This window comes from Bombyx mori, chromosome 16 (genome assembly GCF_030269925.1).
Source record: "Bombyx mori chromosome 16, ASM3026992v2".
In the NCBI taxonomy this organism is placed as follows: Eukaryota; Metazoa; Arthropoda; class Insecta; order Lepidoptera; family Bombycidae; genus Bombyx; species Bombyx mori.
In genome coordinates, this window is record NC_085122.1 from 8103742 (window position 1) to 8116079 (window position 12338).

General features: G+C 34.3%; 1 protein-coding gene across 1 annotated transcript; it reads right to left on the bottom strand.

The window, feature by feature from the left end:
* Window positions 1-5750: 5750 nt before the first annotated feature.
* LOC101744035 (fatty acid-binding protein 1) lies at window positions 5751-12138 on the bottom strand. Its single transcript, XM_004928798.5, has 4 exons — window positions 12022-12138; window positions 9499-9662; window positions 6617-6727; window positions 5751-5889 (listed from the first exon to the last, which is right to left on the bottom strand). The coding sequence occupies exons 1-4, from the start codon at window positions 12089-12091 to the stop codon at window positions 5836-5838; spliced, it is 399 nt and encodes a 132-aa protein (XP_004928855.1). The 5' UTR covers window positions 12092-12138; the 3' UTR covers window positions 5751-5835.
* Between the last annotated feature and the right edge of the window lie 200 nt (window positions 12139-12338).

Below are 12338 nucleotides of genomic sequence, written 5' to 3' on the forward strand. Positions count from 1 at the left end.
TTATACAACATGACAACACTTTCTCGCCACAAAGAATAGCAAAAACATCTACTTAATAATTATAAATTTTAATTTATACCTAATGATGTTAAAGATGATTGTATAATAATTTCCATGTATCTGTTTTATTAAGTACTGGGGGTTTTGATACACAACCAAATATATTGTACACTAGCTGATCCGGCAGACTTCGTAGTGCCTCAATCGATAAATAAAAGACCTAAACTTTTGTATAAAATAAACTTGAAACAAACAAAAGGAATCCGTCCGACGGGGGCCACATCAAAGGGAAATTTTATTTAATTCCGAGCATTTCATATTTTTCTACCTTTTAAACCTCCTCTGAACTTCCACAAATAATTCAAGACTAAAATTAGCCAAATCGGTCCAGCTGTTCTCGAGTTTTAGCGAGACTAACGAACAGCAATTCATTTTTATATATATTATTATATAGATAGAAGATAGATATATAGATTTCTAAAGTTCAATCAGTCCCATAAAGAAGCATTTCACATAATACCGAAAAAATAATAAATATGATAAGAATGAATATTAAAATAATAATAAAATCAAGTACCGGTAAAATGGGGCGATTAGGGATTGAGAGGCGAATCGGGAAAAAACCGGGAAAATCTTTCGACGCTCAATATAAGTTTTATATTCGTTGCAAAATCTTCCATTTTTTGTAGTTTAATAGTAGAATGTTGAAAGTTCACAAAACAACTCTGAACATGCATGATAATAGCTGCTAACTTATAAAAAATCGCGTTTCAAATTAACTTTCTGTGGTGGTAATTATTTTAGTGCTAGAAACTTTGCTCTCTTTGATTTATTTGATAATAATAACGACTATGATTTATAAACGTTATTTAGTGTTTGAACCAGCATATATATTAAAGGTAAGTCTCAGTTGTTATTGGTTTTAATGTATTTGATTAAATAAAAATACATGTACAAATCTGTTGTTTTTGGGGATATTGGGGACGTCTTAGGTACAAATAACAACGAAAAAGAGGTCAATTGGGATGAGAATACGTGAAATGGAAACGACCTAAGTATAAATAGGTACAGGTTTGTAGGGTTGTCTATGTAGTTATAACAATATTTTTTAAATTTGTTGGTACAAATCTGGTTTATTCGAAGCGAAATTGGGAATAAGTCTTTAGTTGAAATAGATAAGCAATTTAATATAAGTAAGTCGATTTTGCAGAGACATGTAACAAGATCAATGAAATCTCAAGGTGGACAAAAATGTCTAAGTAATACATAATAAAATATTTAATATTTGTTCAGAGTAGGGGTATTCATCTGATTAATCCATGGAATAACCGACACACCTAATCTCTTAACCCAGATAGAAATATCAGCACTGTCGATTGCACCTATAATTGAGGTGATGTCTGCCATGTACTTTTGTCAGTTTTTCAATTTTTTTTATTGATGATCACTTTGTTGGTGCAACTAAATAAATAAATAAATTAAAACTATATATAAAAATAAAAGTAGTACCAACCCTAGCCAATTTCTCATTTCGTCCCAATTAACCGCAATTTTCGGGTAAATAGGGATTACACCTATTTTTGCATTTTTTGCTTAAACTGGAATGCTAGTTGCATAATTTTAAATTAGACAACAAAGATGCCCCCAAGACTCAATCATTTTGATCCTTATATAGCATTATATACATCAACAACTACCTTAAAATTGCTCATAAAGTTGGAATTTGTCCCTAATCGCCCCATTTTACGGTATGTATGCTGCGTTTTAAATTTCTGATGCTAATATTTAGTGAAAATAATTATTTTATCAAAGGCAAACATTGTATATACAACACAATAATTTGTAAGCCGGTTTTCTATTTTAGTTAAAACAATAAGATTAAGTTTTTTTTTATGAAAAACAAAATAGTCATGATTATATACAAATTAGATATGTAGAGAAAACAAATTAATCATTGGACGAACTTTATTATTTGTCGTTGACAATGATGGTCAAAAGTCATTCGTTAATTTAGAACATAGTTTAGGCATTGTCTTAAAGTGTTTTTATGTTTAGATAATATAGTTAAAATTTGATAGCCTATTATTTAAAGTTTTATTTGAGGAAACGATGTCTGTATGATGTCCTCAATTATTCATGTTTCTATTAAAATTTATTGCCCATTTTATATTTGAGCATAATTATTACTCAACCTTTTTTACAAGTATAGCTACCCATAGGTAATATGTATTCATAAAATTAACAATTAATTATAAAAACTAGTGGAATAGGTGAGGGATGACGTTATTTATTCTACATATTTAGTTATTCTAGTATTTTTCCCACATTGAGCGTGCAATGACCAACGAATAAAAAGAAATGTTGGCTTATTGACCATATTGGCATCTGTGAAAGTGCATAAATATGATATATGCAAACAAAACAAAATCGCTGGACGTCGATTTACGGGTTCTTGAGACTAAATTGAACTCAAGAACCTTCAATTCAAGAGTTGATTGAGCTCTCGTCATTAATTAAGAGATAAATTAATTATATCTCCCCCAATATTCATTATTCCCCCATTTAATTTCCTTTATTGATAATTCTTTTTAATTTGTTCCATTTCACTTTCCAGATTTTAAAACAGACATGGCTTCAGTTTTTTTTGAGTTTCTTTAGCTGTTTAAGCTTTGTTTCTTTTGCTTGATAAATTGACACTTGACATTGCAAATATGTCATTGTGTGACATTTATCGTCTTCATAATTTCTAGGTTTCCTACTTCATTGATAATTTCAAACATACTTTAGTGATTTCATGTTAAAAAAACTATTGTCCTTTTTGTCTATTTTCGAAAGATAGTTATGAAAAACATAAAAAATGAATCAAAATATACTTTTTGAAATTCATAGACGCTCAATAACAATTAATAAAATAGAGGAATCGACGATATCGTGGCAAAAAAACGTGCTAGCCGTTCGTCATGATAAAGGAATACAAATGTATGAATTCTCACTTAATTTAGAATGTATCGACAAAAATATTGACTGTTCAGAAATTCATGTACCAACTACAAAGACGAGTCCTGCTGAAAAGCTGTTCTCTGGTCAAGTGTTTGATAGGTACACTCCAAATATGTTGTATACAGACATGCTTTTGGAACCGGCGATGTGGGCACATAACCCAACGATGCTAGACGATTTGGTGAACATAAGCCATTTTTCCTGGTCTCCAGTTGGTTTCATACAAAATAACGAATCTGCTTTAGCTATCTTAAACAATGTAGGCCAGGTTGATATTATTGCTCCCAAAGAAAATAGATGGGTCAATGTGTTCAATCTTTCGCCGTATTTGAGTCATTCTCTTAAAATACAAGCATCTATGAGCCCACAAAGCTTAAAACAAGAGGCATTCAAAGTATCTATATGTGCAATGTCTTGGGCTCCTGTCCTTAATCTGAATCGAACATGTTTTTTCGTTACTGCTCAAAAAGATGGCTCCTTATACTTCTGGTGCATTCAAAACATAGACTTAGATGTTAAAGCCTCTTTGATTGGTGAAACAAAATGTGAATGTTTTGAAATAAATTCTATATTGTGGGTCCCTAAAACAAATACTGAATTTTGGTTGATATGCCCTGATGTGACTGGTGAAATAATAGGATTTGAATGCTCATTTGAAAACAATTGTATAATTCATAAAAATGAAAATAATTTGTGGCCACATAAAGACAAAATGATAGCCCATAATTTAAATTACTTTACAATAGACAATAAATATGTACTAATTTACTCTAAACACAGACATTTGATTGTACAAGTTCTGGATAAAAGTCTCAGAATTTTAGTCCAATATGTCAAAAACGTCAATGACTACAGAATAAAAAACATAACAAACACACTTGATGCATTCTACATCTCAACGTCTAATTGTGAAATATTTAAAATTGATGTTTATTTAATGGACACAAAATTGGATGTAGTTATTACTAAGCAAGAAGTCAAAGAAAAAGACTTGGGAACATCATACGAAATGCTCGGTGCTGTTTTCTCACCGAACAAAATTATTTGTGCAATGATCATGTTCAACCGACAAATTTGGTATAGAAAATTGAGGAACCGTATAGAGACATGCTTTATGACAACTGAAAATACAATGGACAACGTGTTTTCAGTTCTCCTGGACAACCCAACAAAGAGCTTACTGAATTATCGGGATTGCTTAAATTTGCTGAGGTATAGAACTATGAAATTAAAAGAATTGCCGTCAGCTGATTATGATAAGCTATATCAAGATGGACATACAGATGTTTACAAAATGAAATTGTATTTAATATGTTTGATTTTACATAATAAATTAAAAAGCATAATGAATATCAGTATGGAACCACCACTTCCTGAGACATCTATAGAAAAAGTGAAAGATTTTATATTATTAAATCATGCAACCAAAACTATTAACAATTTGTATGAAATTCTAAATGAGAATGGTCATACAGAGTTTCAAATTGAATGTTTCAATGGATGCAAGATGTTTATAGAAGATTATTGTGAGAGAAATGAACGGAAAGTTCAAAGTGTTTTACATCTGGACTTAATCAGGTTTGTGACGGAAAGTGAAATTTTAATATGTCAATGCTGCGATGAACAATTGAATAGATTTTCGTGTAAAGAAGGGCATTTGAATATGTTTTGCTCTTTAACATTTACACAAATAAATAGTGATGAATATTTAGTATGTAAAGCTTGTAATGCTACAGCGAGATCCGAGCTGTACAATATTGATCCAATGTGTGTTTTTTGTGATTTGTATTTACAGAAAATATATAGAAATACATAAAAGTTGCAGTTTAAAACTATTGTATTATTTTCTCTTCTCAATCGTGTTTCGTTTAAACTACAACCCACTTACATTCTCTCTGAACCTGGCAAAAGGGAAACGGGAGGGGCTTCACATTCCAGCGAGGTCCACAGATATTGTAACCGAGCTATACATTTTGTTTTTACATACATTTAATATCTCAATGAATCATAAGTTATACATTAAATGCATATATTTAAATAGTTTAAATAGTTTTTCTTCTTCTCAATCGTGTCACTCTTGAGAAAGTGGTCGTGATCGTCATTTAGTGTTGGAAGGGGCAGACTTGATGCGTCTCACGATGTTCCGCCATCTCTCTGCTCGAGGCCACTACTGCACTCACGGGACCTCCCATTGCCGTTTTAATTTGGTCGGTCCACCGCATTTGTGACCTCCCGTGCGGCTTGTACCGTCAATCCTTCCCTGGACAACGAGGCGTTCTATGAACAGGCAATCTCGTCGCGAAACGTGTCCGAAGAAATCCACTTGTTAAGTCAGTTTTATACTTACTTACTAAACATGAAATGAATTTAAAACAAATTGAAATTACCTTTTTAAATACTTTATAGTTTTAATTTAGACTTTTTTTATTGTCATTTAATTATTTGCGAGGTTTTGAAAGGCATTTATCTTTGGGCATCCACGAACGGAAATCTTGGCCTTGTCCTGCTATGTCATACGTCATCGCTGCACTCACCCTTCTTTTGCATAACCTCTTTCACGCTTTGCGATTGCCTTACACGGAGATGCGATGCATTTTTATGTTATCCGAATACAGATATTTTTATGCCACCGATATTTATCAAATTGTAATTCAATGATAATGAGGTAGCTGGCGTGGTTATAATCAGGAATGGAAGAAAGGAAAGCAGGCTTAATCACATAATTGATATAAAATACGCGAGAAAATAAATTTAGTGTAAACTTAACAGAAGTTTTTTATTGTAAATTAAAACTTATTGACAGATTTTAAGGAAAATTAATGTTAAATAAAAATATTACACTTTGTAGAATCTCTTCGCGACACCGTCCCAAGAAGAGTTCGTTATTGTCTGAAAAATTGAAACGCATATTAAAATATATGTATATATATTTCCGGTTTCATTTAAAAGTCAATCGTATTTTTTATCCGACTCATAATAATATGCAGCCAAAGAAATTAAAGTTTTCAATTTACTATCGTAAGGAAACTCCTGGGCAAGCTCATGTTAAAGTGCTACCGGGGTCTACAGGAACGCGAATGTTCCTACCGAAAGACCTAGGAATAAAATCTCAATTGAATACCTATTAAAATGGTTCTCCCACCCTGCAAACCAGAACGCGTGACTACGGCAGAAACAGATGGTACTTGATAAAGCAGAATCAGATGCAGAAGAGTATAACTAGAGAAATTGTAGCTCAGTAATCTGTTAATATGCATGTCCAGTTCGGGTCAATCACAAAAATAAGCTATCAATCGATGATCGAATGAAATATAAATAATACTAGACTATTTTTTTGTTGATAACGCCATCTTGTTGTGTCTTTAAAGCGGTTAGTTGCCCTCAATTATGAAAAATAGTATTATTATTCGCCAATAGATATCGGGAAGAGTTGATTATTGAAAACACGAATAAAACAACATTTTCTGAAAATAAATCATAGCTAGAACGATTTATCGCCCCCGAAATCCCCTGTATACTAAATTTTATGAAAATCATTGGAGCCGTTTCTGAGATTCAGATTATATATATATATTACTAGACAAGAACAGGAACACAAAATAAAATAAAAACTCACCACAACAAGATCATTGCCATTGAATTCCCTCTTGAATGTGATCACTTTGCCGTCATCAAACTTTTGGACTTGAGTCATCACATTGCCGTCCACAGTAATTACTGTTTTACTCTGAAACCAGAAAAATTGTCGTATAAATTATCGTTGAAATATCCTAAATTTTAATATTGTTGAATTATCATCATATTTTTTTTATTTTGTCAAGTTCTAAGTTAAATTATGTGTTAAATTTAATGGCCACGTTCACATTACAGTGAGGAATAATAATAATTAAGATAACTTAAAAGCTTTGATTGAAAACGCCTTACTCGTCCCTAACCACGGATACAGTAAAGAAGTAATACGACAAGTCTGTAATAATATCACAAAAGGCTAGATTAAATCGGAAGACACTCTGCAAGTGGAACGCTAGCTTTTTGGATGGGCCGAGCATTACAGTCGTCGTTGTCGGCAGCTGCTTTCCACATGGCTTGGTGCTCTCAATCACGCCTTTCGATTGTATATACATCATATGCTATGCATAGAGGGCATGCATGGCTATGCGGGTGACAGCAGGGAATGTGTAATATAGCGGCCATTGGCGTCTCTCTCTGGGTGTGGTTCAGGAGAGACAACCGAATCTTGTACCCTGTCTTGTGTCGACAGCTCTATTGGACGAGTCTCCGAAGAGGTTGAATTAAATTTAGTTTAATAAACCTTTTAAAAACGCCACAGGGTTGAGGGTTCACACCCTTTTATCATGGCGCCTTAACTCTGAGGAAAATTTCTAAAACCTTTCGGGAAATATGGATTATTAATGTTGACATTTTGACCGGGGTTCAGTATTGAATTTATTTAAAGGTTACAGTATCTAAAGCTCAATAAATCACAAGTTCGATCTGGAAAAATATTCGATGTAGCACCAGTTATGTCACGTTTGTTAAAACAATATATTTTATGTATCTTAGACCTTTAAACGAGCAATTCTTGTATATTAATATGTATATAATCTGAATCTCGGAAACGGCTCCAATGATTTTCATGAAATTTAGTATACCTAGCTACGATTTATTTAAAAAAAAAAGTTTTATTCGTGTTTTCAAAAATAAACTCTTCCCGACATCTATTGGCGAATAATAATACTATTTTTCTTAATTGAGGGTAACTAACCGTTTTAAAGACACAACAAGATGGCGTTAGCAAAAAAAAAACGAGCAAAGCTCGGTCATCATCTAGTTAGAATAATAATTTCCAATAAAAGTATTACGTAAGTACATGTACATATGATGTTCCAATTATGACAATTTTCGACGATTCATATCTCGGATATTGCTTAATATACCAGATAAAATTTGCACATATCCAGTAAGTTTAAACGACTGTTTTATCTTATCCTTCCGATAGATAATAATGTGCACTTAGTTTCAAAGTTCAAAGTCCGGGTATAAAATGTGCGAGTCATATTAAGTGACTTAAAAACGGAGATAAAATCGGATAGAGGATTTGTTAAAAAATTTTAAGCACTAGGTATAAATTTCCGAAGTCCTATGATTTTTTTTGATTGATAAATAGCCCTAATTGTGTACAATAATCTTCACGGGTCATGCACGGATTTCTTTCTGTGTCACCGGACAGTATTCTTATTTTTCTCGGTGACAGCAGGTCCCAGCATCTGATAGCTGCATAGCAGGAATTAAGCTTACAAGTGTGTAACGTGTCTAGAGAGACACGGATTGAATGCCCTGAATATTTTGAATATAAAGGCGCCCATTTCAAATTTAATTATAAATTACTAGTGACAAGATCAAAATTAATACATATAATAATAACCCTATTCTGCCGAACAGATGAAAAACTTGAAGCACGACTTCGCGACGAACGTGATGACAATTAGTGCTGTTGTAATGAAAACTCTTACAACAGTTTACCTACAGTTTAGTCTTTAATTTCAATTTCACAAAATTTGTAGGGCTTAGATGAACTATTAATGCGTGATGAAGATGATTAAACTACCGTTATCTTTTGTTATTCAGGTACAACTTTTTTTATTGCCAGATTAACGAACGCGCTCACGGCCTACCTGGTGCTATGTGGTTACCGTCATCCGTTTTGAGATATCAGTTCTAAGTCTCAGTGGTTTTTACAGTATAACGTCTGCCCAATACCGTCTTTACCATAAGGGCACACGGCATATACTATGCCTATAATAGAAGATTTTGCTCAACAGAAATCCCGAAAGAAACCGTTATCAAAATCGTAACCAAAAAGCCAGCAGCATTCTAATATCATTAATTACATATTATATCATACTGTATTTGATTACCTATAATAAATGGTCATAATCAGTAAAAAAATGTTATTATAATTCGCTTTTTTTACTTTCCAAAAGGGCCTCAAATTCTTGTGTGCCCAAGGGCCCCATCCTAGTTTAAGACGTCCCTGCGTCTGCCCCACACTTCAAACAAGTAACCGAAACGCATTACCTACCACATTTGTTGGAAATAGGTAGAATGGTGGTACCTACCCATGAGTGCTCACAAGTAGCCCTACCACCAGTGTTACTTATTGATTTGATTAAATACTTATATCATATACATACATATCGCACACACGGTGCTATAAAGTCACTTATGCAATTTTTGTTAACACTGAAGTGAGTATGAGAATATACATTTTTTAATAGTTATTAGTGAGAAGAGAGAGATGTTTGCTGTTACTGATGAAGTTTGTAGTTAATTTTATTTCTATAGCCTAACAGAACTATTTAAGAATTATATAATAAGATGTTGAATTTTCCAACGCTTCTCCTGAAAAATTACATAATTTGCTTAAGTGACGTTATTGCACCGTATGTGCAATATATAATCAAAGATAGGCTCAATTTTCAGTTAAAATCCACTTACATCAAAATCACCGATTCTTTCGTCGAATTCAACGCCAGACTTGAAAACCAACTCCCTATTCCATTGATCTGATGTAGTCGTGTAAACGTATCTGTCGCCGTCTTTCATTAATTTCTGACATGGCTTGAAATTTATGTAGCCCTTTGCCTGCTCTTCAGAAAGTCCTGTCAATATTAAACGTCATGAAAAACGTTTGCGCGCAAAAAATATTGTAATACCTATATTGCAATGTGCTGCCGCCTTTAGCAAAATTAATGAGATTGCTTGCTACGCTATTTATTTTGAGAGTACATAGCCCTCGAGAAAGTCGTTCATGCGATATTTTTGTTCCAAAATGAATGTCTGTGAAGATCCTCTCTCGTTCTGTACCACGAATTGGTAGCTCTACTTTTGCATTAGATTATAGGGAGAGACAGAGAGAAATTCCTAGAGAATACCTCTCAGAGACTCTCTTCAGAGCGTTGTATCCATAATTCTGATGTTTGAAGGATGATAAAATCGACATAAAACGCCAAATTGCGTTTTTTTTCCTACCTATGCTGATAGCCTTGAGAGGCTATTTCAGTTTCACCCTAACGTGTGTAGGTGAGATCACGGGGCTCAAACCGAAGTGTTGCTAACACTGACCCTATCAAGAGCAGTGCTTCGCAGAATATACCACCGGATCGGAAACGCGACGCACTGAGAAGATCGGGCGAGAAACTCAGTGGGCTGTATCTGTTGGTTAATTTACACGTCAAGCCCTTCATTGCAAGCGTTCGACGAGAACGATGACCGGTTGGACTCTGTCAGTTGAGAGTGACATTTTGTACGCGTACACTCTACCGACGTCAACCACGTAATAGCGCGCTGAGAAACATGTGGACAGTAGTATTGGTCGAGTGCTCGTGAGCGCCTTTGATTTGTGCAGAAAAACCGACAGCGCTCCGAAGTGCAGCAAGTGGTTGCGAGCGACCGCAAGCTGTGACAAGCTAGGTACGCCAAATGAGCTCTATCACGTTGGCGCTTGACTTTACTCGGGTAACTAGGCAAGCGACACCGAGCAATGGCAAGACAATGCAAGTATACTGCCTATACCAGCCTTTCCCAAAGTTGGCGATAACGCCCCCTTGTGGGCGCTAAAGGGGGGCGGTAAGAGACCCAAAAAAAACGGGGGCGTTGGGTAGAGGCTTGGGAGGCGATTGGGATGTAATTTCATCTAGGAGGACTCTTAGACACCGCCAGAGCTCTCGCTGTAGTGGTTTTTAAGTAGATGAAAAAATGGGGGCGCTACAAAATAATTTATCCCAAAGTGGGCAGTAGACAAAATAAGTTTGGGAATCTCTGGTCTATACGTTATTATTGGCGTTCACTCGGCGATACTCGGCCAACATGTATTGCAGCCTTTAAAAAGATACAGCAGATATGTTTGCCGTACCTCCCTCGACTATTAACGGATTCCCCACCTTTAAAAAAATGTATATTTGTGGTGTACAATAATTAACAATATTCAGGATGATCTAATAAAACAAATCGAACCTGTAAACATACATATTTTGAAATAATGAAGAAAAATAAAAGACATAATATACCTAAATACATATACCTAGTCAGGTCATAAGTATTGTCACACAGTAAAAACTTTTCTTTTAGAATGCTGGGCACAAAAAAGTTTATTGAATTCGAATTTCGAATTGTTCATGAAAATAAAAATAGTATACATTTAGAATTTTACTCATTTTTAAATATGGAGTGGACGCTTAAAGAAGACCGTGTTGCAGTTATTGCGTTGCATCGTTGCGGTTACGCGCCAATTAAAATTTTTAACATACTGAAAAATTTGAATACAACCAAAAGATTCGTTTATCGTACCATCAAACGATACAATGAAGACTCTAGTGTAGATGACAGGTCAAAAAGTGGTCGCCCTCGGTCTGTTAGGACTCCAGCAGTGATAAAAGCTGTGAAGGCGCGAATTCAAAGAAATCCCAAACGTAAGCAGAAACTGTTGGCCCTTCAGATGGGGTTAAGCAGAACCACGGTGAAAAGGGTGTTAAATGAAGAGTTAGGGCTTCGGGCATATCGAAGAAAAACAAGACATCGTTTGAATGTTCGTCTAATGGACCTGAGACTGAAAAGATGCCGCGCTTTGTTGAAGCGGTACGCGGGAAAAAAATATCGGGAAATTCTTTTTTCGGATGAAAATTTTTTTACAACACTTGGAGGAAAAGGCGTGCTCAAAGCCTCATCCCAATATGGAGTCACTCAAGACATCCTTGATTAAGGCAGCCGTCGATATTGACATGGACCTCGTTCGTGCTGCGATAGACGACTGGCCGCGCAGATTGAAGGCCTGTATTTAAAATCACGGAGGTCATTTTGAATAAACTTTAGTGTCATAGGAATCTATGTTTTGTTAAGTTCATTTTGGTATATGAATGGTTACATAATGAATAAACTTGTTTCAATTATTTTACATTAAACATGTGACAGAATTTATGACCTGACTAGGTAATATACGTCTTAATATGTAATAAACCTTACCGCAAGAGTTAACAAACTCTTCGAAATTCTCACTTCTAACATATTTATATTGTTTTCCTAAGTAAGCCATTCTTTTCAAGTTTTAACTGAAAACAAAGCTATCAAAATTGATTATTGCATCTCTTTATATTAATCCTGGTGGGCTGATAAAGTACCTACTCGTAAGTTTTGATAAATTATTTACAAACAATTTCAGGGTTATCTTTGAAAAGGATTTAAATTCAATAAAATTTTATTTAAGGTGATGGGTGTTTTTTTTATATATGTATGTACCTTTACAACAAACAGAAGTTTTCCACGAATTATCTATATAATAT